Source organism: Microtus oregoni, unplaced genomic scaffold (assembly GCF_018167655.1).
Source record: "Microtus oregoni isolate MIOR12 unplaced genomic scaffold, Mior012 000064F_ref0000363, whole genome shotgun sequence".
Lineage (NCBI taxonomy): Eukaryota > Metazoa > Chordata > Mammalia > Rodentia > Cricetidae > Microtus > Microtus oregoni.
The window spans coordinates 8196302-8214741 of record NW_024543874.1 but is presented as its reverse complement, the minus strand read 5'-3'; the positions used below and the strand labels follow the sequence as shown (position 1 = coordinate 8214741).

Here is an 18440-nt window from a genome sequence, read left to right as displayed (position 1 = left end):
AGAGACAGACATTCTGAAGAAAGGCAATTATAAGCCAAGCTAAATTGTTTCTATGCATCCTTACAGACCTGATTGTGAATCTGCTGCTACTGTGGTGGCTTTGTAAATCTGCTACCAAAGTCCTTCAACACATACCAGGAAAGAACACGCACCTTGAACAGGGGTCACCACTGTCCCCTTGAAGTGTGGATTGATATGGATGTTCTTGGGCTGCTGAGGAGTCACTGGGGGAGGTGTCAGCATCATCCTTGGAGTCTCAATCTGGGGGGGCATGTGCACTCCCTGAGGTGGGGAGGGGTGATGCGGGTGCTGTAAGGGGAGTAGAGGCTGCAGCTGCTGCTGCTGGAAAAGGCTTCTGATTGGCTGCTGCTGAGGTGGTGGCGGTGGTGGAGGAGGCTGTGGCTGTGGAGGAGGGATTAATCTTGGAGAGTGAGCCTGAAAATCACCAAAAGAGAAAAAGTAAAAAATCAACATTTAGAAGAAAACTGAAGTAATGCTGATGTGTTACCACGCTTATACCCATTAACTTCTTAGAAATAAGCTTACATTAACAACCTGTACATAAATTGTGCACACAGAATAAGCTGTGCGGCACAACCAGTCCTTGGCGAGGAGAGAAAAAAAATGACAGCCCAAAGCACACAGCATAAATTCTGAAAAATAAAATTCAGCCCAGAAACGCCCGGCTAGCTCAGTCGGTAGAGCATGAGACTCTTAAAATTCAGCCCAGAAAACAAAACTGCCCCTAACAAGCAAAGCTACCCATAGTTTCTAAGCACAGCTAGCCCTGCCCTTCCTTGAGGATACAGGGGACAGACAGGAGAGAACTCCAAAAGCCTGTCTTTAAGAAAGGGTCAGGGCTACAGAAAGCTATTCCAAGAAGCGGCTTTGAGCAAGTGTTATGTGGGCCAAGCCTCCATTGCAGAAAGGAATGTATTGTACAGAGAGAACAACAAACAAACCACAAATGGAGAAAACCAGGAGAAAGGCCGTCCCATTTGGTCAAAAAGCAGGAGAGAGGGGTATAGAATGTAAAAGCAGATGCTAAGAGGACTGGAACCAAAAATAAACAAATAAATGAAAGCATAAAAGTGGCTCCAACCTGCTACAGCCCCTATCTCAAGTCTCCACTGGAAGCCTGGACAGGAAGTAGCAGTCTACTCCTGACAATGCCAGAAAGTTGGATTCAGACGATCTGACTTCAAGAGTTTTACTTCTATCCACAAATCAAATCAGCTATGCTGCCAATTAGTAGTCAAAATATTCATAATTCAGCTGTCTAATTAGACATTTTTCTGGGGATGAAGCCCAATTATAGAGGACCTCTGTGTTCCAAATGAAAACTACAACACACATGGCGAGGAAGCTCCAATGAAGCCTTCTCTAATAAAGTGAATGCTCATCATGGCAGATGAAAAAGATCAACACAGGTCATGGCAAAAGGCAAATAGAAGAAACAGCCCCAGTCTGATGAAGGACAAGGAGAGACTTCAGTGGAAAAAGAAGATTATAAAGTTAAATTGTATATGCCCATTGGTGGGCTGTCTTTCCTCAGAAAGGATGTTCCTCAAGATACAGGAACCAATAAACCTGAATTCTCCTATTCTCAGAATCAAGGACACACCTTTCTGCCTTTATGCACACAAGTGTGTAGTGCACAAAATTGGGAAATTGTTGTGTTGCTGAGCTCACTGAGAGGCTGCCACTGAAACTGGAGGGTGCCTCTTCCCCATTTCAGATCCTAGTATGTTTGTTGCCCTCTAACTTTCTGACAAAGAGGGAAGAGAACAGCAAACTGCCCAAGACTAAAAACATCATGTTACTGAGATATATAATAGCTAGCAGGTAAACCATTTCTAACAGATCTTACCATTGTTATCCTATGATATAAAATATAAAATATAAAATAACTAAAATACCCACAGTGTAAAGGACAGATAGGAATTTTAGACGTGGGGCGCGCATCAATCAAGAAAGAGTTAAATTGGAAACGCTACGTAATTTCCTTGGCTAGTTTCTGCTGGATGCTGTGAGCCCAATTTAAATGCACGGCTGCTGGTCAGACTCAGTCTAGCAGCTGTTTGGTGGCCATGCAACCCACGAGGTGGTCAGTCACACCAGGAGCCTAAGGCACAGCTACTGTATTAGGATGCGGGTTACCTTTGCTTTCTGACTGTCTGTCAATATTACCTCCAACCCTCCCTCCACTCACCTCCCTCACCTGTAAATTGAAAAAAGAGTTCTGTAGCACTTGTGATGATACAAAACCAGGCTGGATAACTTATATACCCTGATGGAAAACCGACCAACTGTGTGCAAAAGAGCTATGTACTGATGTCACAAAACTTTCAAGTGCTATCATTTTCTTCTTCCCTTGAGGTACATTAAAACTAGATTCATACAAGACCAACAATCACCCTTTCTACTGCATCATCTCAACAATTGATGGTACCCGAAGCATTGTTAACAAAGGCCAAGTGTAGGCAGCAAGCCTCAGAAGGGTATGTGGTATACACTAGGGACACATCTTGCATTATGTTTCTTCATAACACTGACTTCCAAAGGAGAAAGCCATGAAGTTTACCTCTAGCTGACAAAAGGACAACAAACACTATGACTCCTATCTTTGCTTCTGAGACATCCCAGAAGACATTTATCCAAATTTAACTACATAATTCAGTCTCAAGTCATGAACAGCTTTATAAGATACAATAATTAAGAAACACTGATACTAAAGGGAAAATCTATATATATATAAAAACCACTTTATGAGTATGGCCTAGAGTCTATCTGTATTAACATCAGCATATCAAAAACTTGAGAGGGTGTCACTGATATAAAGGAGAACAGCAGGGTTCCATTGCAGCCACACAAGCCACCAATGGAAGTTCAATGAAAGCACTGAGGTGAATTTTTTTCTAATTTATTTTTATTTCATGTTCATTGGTGTTTTGCCTACCTGTATGTCTGTGTGAGGGTATCAGGAGCCCTGGAACTGGAGTTACAAACAGGTGAGAGCTGCCATGGGGTGCTGGAAATTGAATCCAGGTCCTCTGGAAGTGCAGCAAGTGCTCTTAACCACTGAGTCATCTCTCCAGCCCTGAGGTGGATTTTTTAACTACCCAATAATAGAAGGAGTAAATCTTTAAATTACAAATCATACCATAAACCAAAACCCGGAACTTCAACCACTGCTTCTGCTGCTCCAGTGTCATTTCAGAAAAGGTGAGTGTGAATTGTGTGACTCACAGGAGTGTTTTTATTGCTCCAAAACTGTTAAATAAAGCAATAAAACCCCATACTTACCACAACAGGAGGCTGTGTAGGAAGTAGGGCGGGCCTATGCTCCTTCATCCTTCCCCTCTCACTGTTCTCTCGCCTCTGGTCTCCCATTCCACGGCACATCAGAGAGCCTCCTCGCCTTCCTCCCCGCCGGGAACCATAACGTCCCTGCTTATGCTGTCGCTCTCTTTCTTCAAATTCAAGCAATGCAGCTTTGGCTTCTGCTGAAAGCTCTATGTAAAAAGATGAACAGGTGTTAAATGAAGCCCATACTACATATATCTGTTGAAAAAGAACAGTAAGAACCAAGTAGCAATCTCTCGAAACATGAATCATCTATCAATCTTAAAATGCTTTCACTTTCACAGTGTGCCAAGTGAATATAAAAAGCAGCCAATATTTACAGAGCAGTACAGTTAGAAACTCTCCTCCTCTACTACTGGGATACAATTAGACCAGTAAGAAAATGCCGCTAGCCAGGCATGGGAGAACATACCTTTCTTTAGTCCCAGCACCTGGGAGGCAAAGGTAGGCAGATCTAGATTGAATTCGAGGCCAGCCTGGTCTACAGAGTGAGCTCCAGGGCAGTCAGGGCAACCCAGAGAAACCTTGTCTACAAAAACAACAACAACAACAACAACGGAAGGAAGGAAGGAAGGAAGGAAGGAAGGAAGGAAGGAAGGAAACAGAAAAGAAAATGCTACTAATGAGCAATGGCACAGAATCAGGAAAAAATACTCTGAGTGTTCTGATGTAAATCAAAGCCACTACTGACCTTCTAAAGCAAAATTATTAAAGATAATTCCTAAAGAATGAACATTTCATTCACTTTAAACTTTTATATTCATTAGTATATATGTCAGGCTATAAAAAGACCATTGTGTGTCCACACAGTTAGATATGGATACCATGTCAAAAGAGAAGAAAAGCCATGCAAAGAAAAGCTGGCTACTTTAAACACTGCAGGAACCTTCACATAGCCACTTGTGTCTCTCCCATGCTTCAGGGAACAATAAACACGACCCTAAGAACCTTCCAATAGCACATTATTCTAAGCCCCTAAGGGGGAAGAGCCCTTTGATCCAAACAGGGTCCCTTTCTTTTAAAAGACACTCTTTCAGTAGTGTCTAAATGTGGCAATACATGTTTTAATAGTAAATGTGTATTTTGTCAAAACATCACTAAACACTACTGGAAGCCTTTCTTCTCTACTGGGGAGAGATTTTAATAATCTGTAAGTTATGATTCATTTTCTTGAAAATGTTGATATGGTATCCCGTCTCTTTCAAATGAATATGAACCTACTAGAAAGAAAACGTAATAATCTCGCTGTAACTAGCAGAGATTTTTATTTTAATCTTGACTACATGATTGTTTCACACACACATTTTACGCAGTGAATCAGCAATTATTTTTCTAGTGGTTCTGAGTGTCAAGATTAATTTTACTATCCTCAGTAATAAAATGGTTTCAAATGACATCTTTAATCAGCAAGGAAAAATGCTCTCCTCCAATTGAGACAAGCTGTCACAAAAGGTCACCAAAATATGACAGGACAGAAATTACATTTGTAACTTCAACTGAAATGTTAATTTCCCCACAAGTGTTTTCTGAACTATGTCCAGATCTTAGAGTAAAGAGATATATCATAAAGTAACTATAATTATACTATCCTATCCCTTTCTTAACTAGTAACATATTTGCTTCCAAATACTAGAGTAGCTAGAAATGGATAGATACTTATGGAATACAGTTGGGCAAATCAAAATGGCAAATCTCAAAAGATAACTGAACCCCCCAAAACTTTTAAAATCAACAAAAAACAAGGACTATAGTATTAACAGGTGAGTATGTGGCTAGTAGCATTAACAACTCCCACTGCCACTAGATCAAAGGTTCTTCCCAAAGGTCTTTGGTCATCAATGAAGGCAGCCAGGGTGTTAGTTCAAACATAACTAGATGTAAGGATTGCCAAGCAGTTCTTTAAGCTAAAGCAATGCTCTTTACTTCCAGGTTCAGCCTAGAGAAAAAATGGCCAAAGTGTCCATGTGTAGAGCACACCCTGGCATTTTCATACACAATGAACAAACCCTTCACACACTTGGTCTACAATCTTGCTCAACTGGGCTCTACCAGAGTATTACCACTGACACCAGTGACATCATCTGCACAGAATAATTTATGTTCTGAATTCACAGTTGGCGTCATCCTTGGTAAAACAGAAAAAAGTATTTTTTAACTAGTTTTCTGTAAGGTTAACTTATAGAATCCTGACTGAGAAAAAGGATAATCAATTAAGTAATACTAACTTAAATGAAAGCCCCAAAGTATACTTTTAACCCAGCCGGAAGCAAATACCCCAATCAAAAACTGACATACATGACATACAGCTCGTGGAGAGAGTCATGTGTGTGAATTAGTGCTCTTCACACGAGGGGACATTGTGTTTGAAAGTGACCAAACTCCCTTCTAGATCTCAAAAAGAACTCATCACTTCACACACATGCTTTCAGAGTCAGAAATGGGCGGTACCATGGCAGCATCTGATTATTCTTTAAAGAACAAAAGATTCTCAACATTAATAAAGGCTATCTATCACTAAGGTAGTAAGCTGTTATTTGTGGGCTGCAGAGATGGATCAGGAGTTAAGAACACTCACTGGCTGCTCTTCAAGAGCACTGGGGTTCAAACCCAGCAACCACTTGGTGGCTTATCATCATCTCCAACTCCAATTCCAGAGGACCTGGGTTCAATTCCCAGCGCCCACATGGCCACTCATAAGCACCCCAATTCCAGTGGATCCTGCCCCCTTTTCTAAGCTCCAGAAGCACTAACAAAATATGATACACGTACATACATTCAGGCAAACACTCAAAACACAAAAAACAAAATAAATAAATCTAATTTTTAAAAGTTTTTATTTGTAAACAAAATGACAAAAATAAATAAATCAACTGTCCAAAAACTATATATCACCAGAGAATACAGGGTCTCTAGTAGAAACACACTTTTATCTCAGTATAAAAGCAGGCAAACTGCTTTACAATTCAATAAACTCCATATTGGGACTGTGGACACAAGCTAACAGGTCCAGCTCTCTTTCTCATCAAGTTATGTATACACCTACTCTATCTGGGAAAGTGCGAGCCCTAACAGGAAGCTCTTTCTTTCAGGAAACCAGTCTTCTGATGGGTGGTGATATCTCTGCATATTGAGAATGACCCCAACTTTGAAGTTATTGGTAAACAGGGTCTCACTGTGTTAGGCCTGGCTGTCCTGGAACTCACTATGAAGACCAAGTTGGCCTCGAACTCACAAAAATTTGCCTGTCTCTACCTCCAAAGTGCTAGTATTAAATGCATGTTCCACCACCACTCAGTGAAACAAAACTTTTCTTTGTCTAATTACCTAGCCAAATTACTACATTCTACAAAAATACTCCTAGTACTTTTTAGAAGGACGGTAAACAATCCGATTATTTGTAAGGGTTCCAAGCCCTCTCCTCCCGAGAGTTCCAAGGGTGTAACTTGTCTACAACAAAACAACACCCCAAGCCTTTGTCTCTGAAGACAACTAGTTAACAGGTGTCAGGTAACTTGAAAAGAAAGCAGACTTGATAGATTTCTGAATAAAGAAAAGTATAAATAACTCAGAAAAGAAAGGAAGAAGGCAAAGATGCTGAAAAAGGGATGTACCAAACAAAAGTACGAATACAGACAAATGGACTGTTTCAGGACAACCATACTCACATCCTCGGAAGGAAATAAAATGAATACTAACAACTATGACAATGAATTGGAACTATATTAGTGGATGAGGGCAGCTTAGTGTTCACCCAGAGAATTTGTATGTGCCCCTGAAACATGCTGCTTGCTCCTATTTAGTGGCAAAAAACAACCATGTTGTGTTTTGAATGAAAATGGCCCTTATAGGTTAAGTAGTGGAGGAAGCCCCAAGTGAATCAATTCCTGAGAGAGTTGAGATGCACATGACCATTTCAAGGACTCCAGGGCCAACTGACCCAGGGAAAGTTGGCAAAAATCATTACGCCCATGTGGGCTTGGCTCAAGAGAAATGGCAAAACTTTCCTTTGAGTCAGAGTCCAAGTATGAACAACTGATCTGTGTAGGCAAAGGCTATCAGCTTCCTCCTCCCAGATATTTATAGCCTGAGACTGCTCCCCTACACAGATTTCCTACCAAGACTAGCTAGCCCCTTCCCCTGTGTTCAACATAACGAAAAAGTTGAGGTTCCAAGTAGCTGGAGGTAGCTCAAGGTAATGTTAGAACCTCACCTGATCCCAGCTTCACTGTATGTGTGTCTGTCTTTTCTTCATTCCCTAACTGTTCCTAGCTTTGAAAGACAAGGCACATAAGCTCAGATATTTGAATGCTTGATCCCAGTTGGTGGAACTGTTTGGGAAGGATTAGGAGATGTGGCCTTGTTGGACAGGTGTGTCACTAGGAGTAGGATCTGAGGTGTCCGATGACTCACACCATACTAATGTCTGTGCTGCTCTCTCTGGCTCCTATCTATGGATCAGGACTTGAGCTCTTAGCTGTTCCTGCCACCATGTCTTTGCTTTGCCATCATGAGTTCAAACCCTCTAAAACTGTAAGTCCAACAACATTTTTTGTAAGTTGCTCTGACCATAGAATTGTCACAGCAATAGAAAATAACTATTACAAACTAATACACAAACACACACACATACATATACAGAAAGGCAAAGACAGAGAAAGACAGACAGACAGTCAAGACACAGACACATATCATCAAGGTAATGATGAGGCCTTGATCTTGATTTTTACTCTGACCCAAATAGGAAGGCAGGTAGACCCTGCTGTCCTGTGAGCCTTGCCTTCCTCCTTAGAAAGTCAAACCCTGGTACTCCTGTTCTTAAAAAGTCCAAGCAGCACACTGAAAATGCAATCTTCCTAGGCACTGCCTGGGTCTAAAGACTCAAAATGGCTACTTTCAAAAACCCAAGTGTCTATAAGACAAATGCTTCTACCACTAAGCAACATTTCCAGGCCATGGGGTGACTGTGGCACTCCAATCAAACCCAATGATCAAGTGGAAAATGACACAAACTGTAGGTGGGGTAGGGTCACTGCTATCACCTAGCAACAGTCTGAGGAAGGTCTTCAACAGCAGACTCTTAACATCCAGTTAATGATCTCCATAAGTTAATCACTGAACACTCAGGAACAAGAGACAAAGAGAACCCAAAAAGATGACTACAAGGATTTTACAAGTGCAAAATAAAATCAATTTAGCACTGGCTACCTGAGGGACAGCCTAGTAGATAACAGCCAGTATCCCTGCCAAGGGTAAGGATCCCCATGCCACACCCCAGTACAGTCAGGAACAGAGGGCATGAAAAAGAGTCGCTTTAGGTCATATACTCCCAAAGAAAACTACTAAAAAAATACTTTTAAATATTTCACTCAAACACTCATAACACAGAAGTGGTTGTGTGGCAGAATGACGAACACAGCACATCTGAGCACCAGCCTCCCATATATCACACACCCTCAACAACAATCACAGGAAGATACAGAGGTATCTGCAGTAGAAACGAAGATGGGGGAAACAGGCCAGAAAAAAAGGAGCAGGGGGAAGAAAAGAAAAAAATTACCCACAGGTCAAAACCAAAAATTACCCAAAGTTTCTGGAATGTTCCTTCTTTCTCTAGTTACATCTGAGAGCCTAATAATTGTTCCTTCTTTCCTTTCAGTTTTGAAACGCAATCTTCCAGATTCTTCATCGTCGTCATCTTCTTCATCTGACTCTTCTTTTATGTCTTTCTGGAGTTCTAAGGTTTCCATTCCTCCCTATAAGCAGACAGGAAAAACAGGGAGAGGTAAGTCCATAGCCACATAAAATATAAGTATACTTCAAAGATTCTAGAAAAAGGCTACGTGAAACATGAAGCCAACTCCAGTGGGAGGAAAACTTCAAATATTAAAAGAAATTTACTTTTAGAAAACCCTCAAATTCCTGCCTGTGATCAACACATGAGGACCTACCTCCGCACTGCTGCTACTCATACTTGCCAGAACACAGACACTGGTTAAATATCCCTGCTGCCTTACATCTAATCCAGACCACAGCAGAATTCCCACACAGCTTAACGTGCATATGACTACAGTGTAAGCTAACATCTGTAACACTAGAGTTAGCAGCACAGAATCCATCTTATAGCTGCAATGGCTACTTTCAGCCATGTAAGCTGAACAGTTTACAGTCCCTAACCACATACTTTGACCTTTCGTCAGCAGTCCCTGTCAGTTTTGGAGTTTGTGGCTGCTTGCTACTGTTCTAGCCTTCACAACACTTCTTCATCACGAACCCTCCCCAACCCTCCCCTTCCTATTTACTTCATGCTTGTTGTTTAGTGTTAACTTACCACACACTTAGTGCTGAGACCAGTAAAAGACAAAATCATTTCTTCTTCCATTTCTCTATACTAAATAAAACCAAGTTGTATTTTAGCAGAGTCCCTTACAAAAACTCCCTCCAGTGCCAACCTAAACTAAAGCACATTTTTCATACAATTTTTCCTTCTGAGCTCCTGAGCACTATCACCTCCCTCTTAGGTCAGTCTCAGTAGCACACTGGCAGATGAAGACAAGCATGCACCGACCGAGTACAGGGTTCATTTAAACACTCTCTACCAGTGTAATAAAAAAAAAAAACACACAGCTTGCCTTTTCATTGTCATGAATGAATGATTCTTTATTCTTAAAAGAAACAAAGACACACTATTAGAAAATATATAAGAAGTTAAACCTACAGACAATCACTGTAAATTTCCTTTCCCATACATTCTCAATGTGAAAAGCTAACTATAAAAATAGTACAGTTGGTTCTGGGAATACAAATGCCACTTTCAGTATGACTATGACTTTTCAGTGCTGTGAGGAACAACATGCTGGAAAATTCTGCAGCCCCAGAATTTCACATTCTTGTTAGTGTAACACTACCTTTCCTGCATCACTGTATAAAATCTGAAAATAGAGTAAGTCAGAACTATGATGAGTCCTCAAGGCACCAAGGCCACAATGTCCCTGTTGTACCTCTGCTTAGGCAGGACTGCTCTCTGTTAGCATGTACCCCAGTGACTGGAAATCCCGTTCAGAAGCAGATTCAGACCTGGGAGGTCTAGAGTGGGACCTGAGAGTCCACATTCCTCACAAGCTCCCAGGGAGGCCAACTCTTGGATACACAGACCACATTCAGTAATATGCCACAGCAAAGAAATCATATCCACCAAAGCAAAAACTTTATTGTGGCAATTATATTAACCATATGATTACAATATATATAAAGAAGGGATTACTAAAATTTGGTATTAATTAGAAGATCACCACCAGCAAACTAGAATCAAAAAGAACATCTTCAATCTGAGAACAAAACTTAAGCTAGCACTTAGTGTCTTGGCTCCCAGCACTAAATATACAGCAGGAAAGTCTGCTTTGAAGCTAGTCTTCTGCTGTAAGTAGCACTTGCACCGAGTCAGTAAGGTAGAGGAAATAAAAGGATTCTAATTACAGTGAAAGAAGTAAAATGTTTTTATTAACAGGTAAAATTATTAAAATGAAAATAACCTATGGGCTGAAGAGACGTCTCAGTGGTTAAGAGTACATACTGTTCTATCAAAGGAACTAAACCGAGTTTTCAGCACCCACATCAGGTGACTTACAAACACCAGTAATTCCAGCACGGACAGACCATACACACTCTTCTGGTATCCCTTGGGCACATGCACTCATGTACATAACCAAACACACACACACACACACACACACACACACACACACACACACGGAGCAGTATAAAAATAAAGCCTTTAAAAATTAAAATAAACTTAAAATAATGAACCTGTTTATTTTGATCTAAAGACACATGGCCATCTCTATGAAAACCCTAGCAGGACTTCTAGCAGATACTGACAAATACAATACACAAAAGAATCTTAGAAAAGAATAAAGTTGGTGGGTTTGCACTACCTGGTTTCATGTTCCATTATTCCAACCTGCTGTACTGTTAACATACAGACTTTATAAAAACAAATTAATGGAGTAGAAGCGCCTAAGGGTAAAAAGTCAGTTGACAACACAAAAACTACATTGGATGAGAAGGAAAGCCTTCACACCAGTTGAAGAACTGGAAAAACCTTTTTTATTTAAAAACAATGGATTGCTCTCATACTTCAAATGCTATTAGACAAGGCAGTCTCTAGCTCTAAACTAACAGTAGCTAATGACACAAAGCTTCCACAGGAAAAGAGCAAGCCAATTTTATAGTCTTGGGTAGTTAAAATTTTCTTAGGGAAAAAAAAACCCACTTGATCATCATTTAACTTATTTTCTACTTAAAAAAAATAAATTTGAAGACTGGGGAGATGACTCAACAGAAGACCCGGGAGGTCTGATGTCCTCTCTTTTGACCTCCAAAGGCACTGCACACACATGGCACACCTGCATGTATTAGACAAAACTCCCAGATAATAAAGACATTTTTAAAAACTTAAATTTGTTTACAGCCACATCACCCTGAATACACCTTATCTTATTTAAAAAACTTAAAATTAAGAAAATTAAACATAATTTGGAGGTTCAGAAAAAATTTCACAGTCTGCCAATGGACTTGATATCTAGAATATATACACACTATCTATTAATGTATTATCTCAATTATAGGCACTAAGAAAATAAACACAAATTATATTGTCTATGTAGAGTACAAATATATAAGCAATTTATTTTGAAGACCTTATACATTTTGTAGCTTATATAAATAAGAGATAACCTACTTTAAAGAAAAGGCAGCTAAAGCCAAACCAATGGACTATATAAAGTCGAAAAGAATATATGAACAGTACTCAATATCATTAGCCATCAAAGAAATGCAAACAAAACCCATAATGATGCAGTCATTGAAGGGCTGAAGGAAAAAACTGATACCAAATAAGAAGGAACAATGAGAACTCTCACCAGATGAAGGGTATAAAATGGCACAATCGCTTCTGGAAAACAATTTGGTAATTACCTTAAAATAGATTAGATAGATAGATAGATAGATAGATAGATAGATAGATAGACAGACAAGCACCATGCTAGTCAGATAGATAGATAGATAGATAGATAGATAGATAGATAGATAGATAAGCACCATGCTAGTCAGATAGATAGATAGATAGATAGATAGATAGATAGACAAGCACCATGCTAGATAGATAGATAGATAGATAGATAGATAGATAGATAGATAGATAGATAGATAGACAAGCACCATGCTAGTCTAGCTCAGTAATTCTACCAATACCTAACAACAAAACAAAAATGTATATCCACAAAATGTGAGCATTCATCCATAACACACAAAAAAAACTAGAAACAATCCAAATATCTAACAAGAGGAAAAGAAACAATAAGGCATATCAATAAACAGAATAATTATTGCTACATGTAAGTATTTGAATTAATTCAAAACTATGTTAAGCAAAAACAGCTACGTGAGGTGAGGTTATGGGTATAGCTCAGTGGCATAGCCCTTGTTTAACATGCTTGAGATTCTATGTTCAATCCCAATATCACAAAAACAAAGGGGGGGGGAGCAGGTAAACACTAAGGTGAACTTCTAGTATAATTAGATCAAGTAGGGTGGAGATACAATAGTATTAGCCTCTGTAAAGCCAAGACTTTAAGAAAAAAGCCCAGTGTTTCCTAGCTTAAGACATTTATTTGCACTGGGTGCCAATATCAGGGCTTTAAGACTCCTCTCACCTTACCTCTGAGCCTTTCCTTAAGTTGAATATGACTTTTTGTACTTTGTGTCTCACTATCACTCTTTGAAATAAATTAAAACTTAGGGGGAAAAATGAGATCAGTGTAAGACTCTTCACCCCAACTGTGCAGTTATTGAAGAATGTGTCTTACTGGGTGCTAATATCAGGGCTCTAAAGGACTACTCAGATCTTTTTCTTTTTGAGTTTGTCCGTGTTCCTTCCCCAGATATTTTATGAGAATCTCCTAATAAACACCACTATTAACTTTAGTTTACAATGAAAACATTCTAACTCAATTAGAAATTCCTATGACCTCATTAACTGAAATCCTATCAAAGCACTTCAGGAAGCTCCCTACAATCTTATTTAAACTTCTCAGCATCCTGAAATATCCTCCCGTGTCTTTACAGATACAGGCCTCTTATAAAGACATGTAATACAGTGTGACTAATGCTAGAAGGGGTTCCTATCTTTTCCCTAGAAGTCTTTCTTTTAATTCCATGCAATCTGTCTGTCTCTATGAACACCAACTCTGCTTCATACTTGTTTATCCTGAAATTCTTTCTTGTGGTGAGGTCAAGAATCCCAGTTTCACCTAACTAGAAGGAAGTCTCAGAAAAGAAACTAGGCTGCTGTAGGTGGTTGTGCAGAGCTGTGTTCCTGACTTGCACCCCACCACTGCTGACGAGATGGTAAGATGGGTATATGCATGAATAAAAACTTATAATCAGTTGATATCTATATGACTGACTCACTGAATATAAACTATTACTCTGCATGCATGTGTGGGAGTGTGTGGGAAGGGGTGGCATGCACATACACACACATATGCCAGAGGAGGTCTCTGGGTGTCTTCTATCAATCTCTCCCTTAACCCCATAGACAGGGTCTTCTATCTTACTAGAGAACTCTGAGGATCCACTTTTCTATATAACACTCCAATAATGGCATAACAGAAAGCTCTGGTCATGACTAAATAATCCCACAGTCTAAAAGCAAACACTATGGTTACTTTATCTTCATCCAGACTTTTGACTATTTGTTTTTAGAATTACAAGAAATTTAGATACAGAAGAGTATGGCAAAGCTGAGAGCAAAACATATTGCCTAGCACTTTTTACTTAATTAGACATATATTCCCATGCTGGACAGCAAAAGGAAGATATGAGTTCCTCTCTTACGGGGCCACTATGGTAACTTAATGGAATGTTTACACTGCCAACACAAACATGTACTAGGGCTTTGAATCCATCTTAGATTATCCCTTTAAATAAATTCACTAAAGTAGAAGTGTTGAGTCAAAGGACAACATACTTCTGGGTTGTTGAGTCTGTCAAGGACAGCGAGGGTGTTGAAAACTAGCAAAGTGGTCTAACACAGACTCGTGGAAGACATGGAAAGACCAAGACTTGGTGGAACTGGGCTGAATCATGAGTCACCTCCCCAGCAACAGCACTTCCCTGAGGCCCTGCTGCAGGGCCCTGTGATCACATCCAGAGGGATCAATGCTTAAGGATGAACTCAACGTGGGACCTCTATTCTGACCTAAACAGACCTGCCCTGGAAGATCCTTTCTTTCAAGGTCACTGGATACAGGAACACACCTGGACAGAGACTGATTCTACAACAAAGACCAAGTAGTTACCTGCTCACAAATATGCAGATTCCAGAGAAATGGGTTTGTGACATTTCTAGCACACATTTCCCAACAAAGACTACCTTTCCCAATAATCTCAGGTTCTGCCAATATTAAAATATTAATTAAATTAAATATTTTATTATTAAAATTTATTATTTTATTATTAAAATTCAAAATATTAAAATTAAAATAGATTTAATCCTTACCTTACTAAATATATTTTCATGTGCTTATAGCTCATTTGTTTATCCTACAGAGACACGTGTGTCATATGTACCAAACTTCTCCTTTCTAACTTTTGACCACCCAAAGACTTCCTTGGCAGCTTTTCAGCTGCTCTGAAACCTGTCAGATATTGATTTCTATCTCAAGCATTCCTGTAGGCCTGAGCAAACTGGGTAAACAGTGTGCTGGGGAGAAAGATACTGGAAGCTATGAGGCAACCAGGCTGCCTGTCCTGTGTCTCCCATTTTGCCATGGGACCGTGGATTAGACACCTTTTTCTACAACTACACAATCAGGGTGAAGTCTCTTCCACTAGTCTTAGTTTGTTCTCTAGGTTTTAATTTATTTCTAAGAGTGAGAATAAGATACAAAGTACAAAAGAAAAAGTCCAAATTCTGCTTAAGGGAAAGGTTCCTGTTTTATACCTAGCACTCAGGAGGTAAGGTTGGGAGGAGTCTTTTAAAGCCCTAATATTAACACCCAATGCAAATAAAATGGCTTAAGCCAGGAAACACTGGCTTTTGCTTATCTTTTCTCTGGCAGGCAGGAAAAAACATTAAGGAAATTATTGAAGGAAACAAAAGTTAACTTCTAAGAAAGTTCCCAGGGCTAAGAAGATTTCATAACCTGTTACAGACCAAACCACAGTGCCTACCAGTTCTCAGAAGAGAACAGCTCAGACCAACCAGAGGCCCACTGTTCTTTTAAGAGTACTTCAGGGGTCATTTCTTCAATTCAGCCTCAGCCATAGACCCTCCTCAACAAGCCCCTTCCATACTCCTGGGATCTGTCACTTTTTGCTGTGCATAATGGTAATTTTTAACAACTTCTTCCTATGGGGGGTGGGGGTAGAAACCCAGGATTGTCACTGTTTCTTCAACACCTAAGACAAAAGCTAAAACAGAAAATCTTGCATTGTTTCTTGAATAATGGTCCAAATAAGCTAATATAAACTAATTAAAATAATTACAGCACTGATTTCAAGGCACTGATAACAAAAGTCAGCCCTAAAAATCACTTTCAACACTACCACTTGGGCCAGCTGCTATACTCAGCAGGTGAAGCACTTGTTGTAAAGGCCTGACCCTTCAAAAACCCAAAAAATGGTAAAAGGAGAGAAGAGACTCCACAAGCTGTCCTCTGACTGTCTGACCACATGTGTGCCATGAAGAGACACTTACAGGCACACACACACACACACACACACACACACACACACAATAAAAACAAGCATTTAAAAAGACAAGCATTGTTGATTCAGGGTACATACTTCTCACAGGCACCAGGCACCACAACTCACCTCTCTAGGTACAGACTTGGGTTTCTACTACAATGCACAGTTCACACATGCATCACCTTTGCACTAATACTTAAGAAAAAAATTCTTGTTTTAAATCTGGAAGGAAACTGTAGAAGTTGAACAAGTACCTCGTGGGTCTCAGAAGGAACCTGGGAATCAGTAATCTCATCTAAGTCATCTTCAGCCTCACAGTCTTCCCGCACTTGCAGCCCTTGTTGCCCACCATAAGCCTGCAAGTATTCTTCATCCTAACGGCCATTAAAGAGAAAAAACATTTTTCTCACAAAGCTTTTGGGTGTTTTCAACCACTTTTCATGTACGATTCATGTGGAGTTATTCTAACACACTCTACTGTGGTGATGGCCTGACCGAGCATACAGCATAGGAGCTTCTTCTGCAAGGTCATGCAAACCAAGCGTACATGGTGGTCCAGAAATGTGGAGAATAACAATGGCTCAGCTTCATAACCAAGCCCCTGCTGCACCCAAATGAGAAAAGCCTTACAAAAACCAGGCTTGTATGCTCACTGAGAAGCTTGGAAGCAGCAGGTGGTCACCTATGCTCCTCGACAACTTAAGGTCAACAGAAACATTAGGAGCAGGGCAATTTGACAGAGCAAAGTGCTTTTCAGGCATCACACTACAGTGGACTATTCATCAGGCCTTTCTTCCCTTGGGTGAAAGGATGATTCCATGTTTTTCATGAAATGGAAAGGGCTTATCAGTAGGCAAGTTTGTCCCTTTTGGGCTGAGGCAATGTAAGCAGGCAAGGTGACTGGAGATCACCACACTGGCAAGAAAGCAGACTGTTGCTGGCATTACCAACAAGTAATGAGGTAGGGAAAACTGACCCACCTGCTTCTCAAGACGATCCTAACACTGCAATCCACTTTGCACAAAAACTATTAGCATCCCATCAAAAAGAAGTGGAGATGCTAATCAACATTTCAGTCAAATAACACAATGGAATAGTCTGCTACTCTCTACACAAATGGTAAATTTAAACTCGATTTTACAAAACAATGTTTTATGAAATCTCATTTGGTGCTGACGTCACAGTGAATACACCCTCATGTCACCAACAAATACTATTCTGTTGGCTACTGAGCAATACAGTTCTTGCTGTATTGCTACCAGAGTACAAATTGTAAGATGAAATTATGTTCATCAACAATAATGCCTGCAAAATTCACTTAACACAACAGAACAGCTATGCCAACCAGTCTTCTAACATCTCTGGGATCTCCCTTTCTTCAAAGGTGACACAATCCCTTCTAGTTACAAAGTCTGTGGTCTTAAGGATTTAACAAATGCATGGTTTTATAGGTGGGCTCTCACAAGAAAGCACATGCTTGTGAGGGTCACATTTCAGAGTTAAGTCTGGCTTTAGAGAAGAGGCTGACAAATTCTGACTAGGACAAGGAACCAGTTTAAACCACTCGACAAACTCCATACCCCTAGGGTAAATGGGGACACGATCTATAGCATCTTTACTGATAAAATGACAATACGCACCTCAGAGACGGTCTGAGACAAGGCCTGGCTGTTGGACAAGAGCAAAGCATTCCACAGCTTAATTCTGATCTCTTCCCACCCAGGGCAGTCACTTCAGACACTACCACTGTGGTATCCATGAATTAAAAAAATGATAGCTGTGGCTCTAATACCAAATAGTAAGGTAGGCTGCCACTGTTCACTGAACACTCAGCTGTGAAATACTAGCAAACTCAGAATTTCTAAATGACATATTAAAGTTTTTGAGTTTTTAAATATTGAAAAAATTCGTTTTAATGCAAAAGAGTTTTTTAAATGTTTGAATTGGAATATTTTATTCTTTTCAATACCTGAATCTTGGACCACAGGATGCTGAATTGCATAGGTAGATTTTGTATTATTCTTGGGACTTTATGTGGTCCTAAATTGGACAACAAAATATTTAAGAAGAAAATTTTTCACTGATTTTAAGTTTACAAGACAACAAGCACCACAAAAGTGGCTGAGTAAACTCCCCTGCACACACTTTCCATACTTTTTATGGTTAGTAAAGATGTGCTGACTATTTAAAGAGTAAAAGACCCAAGAAATGAACAGCTAATGTCACAAATGAATAGCAAACAGTCAAATACAAGAAAACAGCAACATTTTCAAAAGACCTTGGTTAATTCAACAAGCATGTTAAACTGCAGTGTCTCACATAAG

The 18440-nt window shown here is 39.8% G+C and overlaps 1 protein-coding gene across 5 annotated transcripts in view; it reads right to left on the bottom strand.

The window, feature by feature from the left end:
- The window catches only part of Rbm33 (RNA binding motif protein 33), a 110484-nt gene that overhangs the window by 62970 nt on the left and 29074 nt on the right, over positions 1–18440 (bottom strand). For 3 of the 5 annotated variants that reach the window (XM_041640541.1, XM_041640538.1, XM_041640539.1), the window contains exons 6-9: positions 16371–16490; positions 8948–9119; positions 3307–3515; positions 153–435 (exon numbers count right to left, since the gene is read on the bottom strand). In XM_041640541.1, the coding sequence (XP_041496475.1) occupies positions 153–435; positions 3307–3515; positions 8948–9119; positions 16371–16490 (784 nt within the window). The remainder of the gene's footprint in view (positions 1–152; positions 436–3306; positions 3516–8947; positions 9120–16370; positions 16491–18440) is intronic. The other 2 variants (XM_041640540.1, XM_041640542.1) reach the window with 1 other exon arrangement.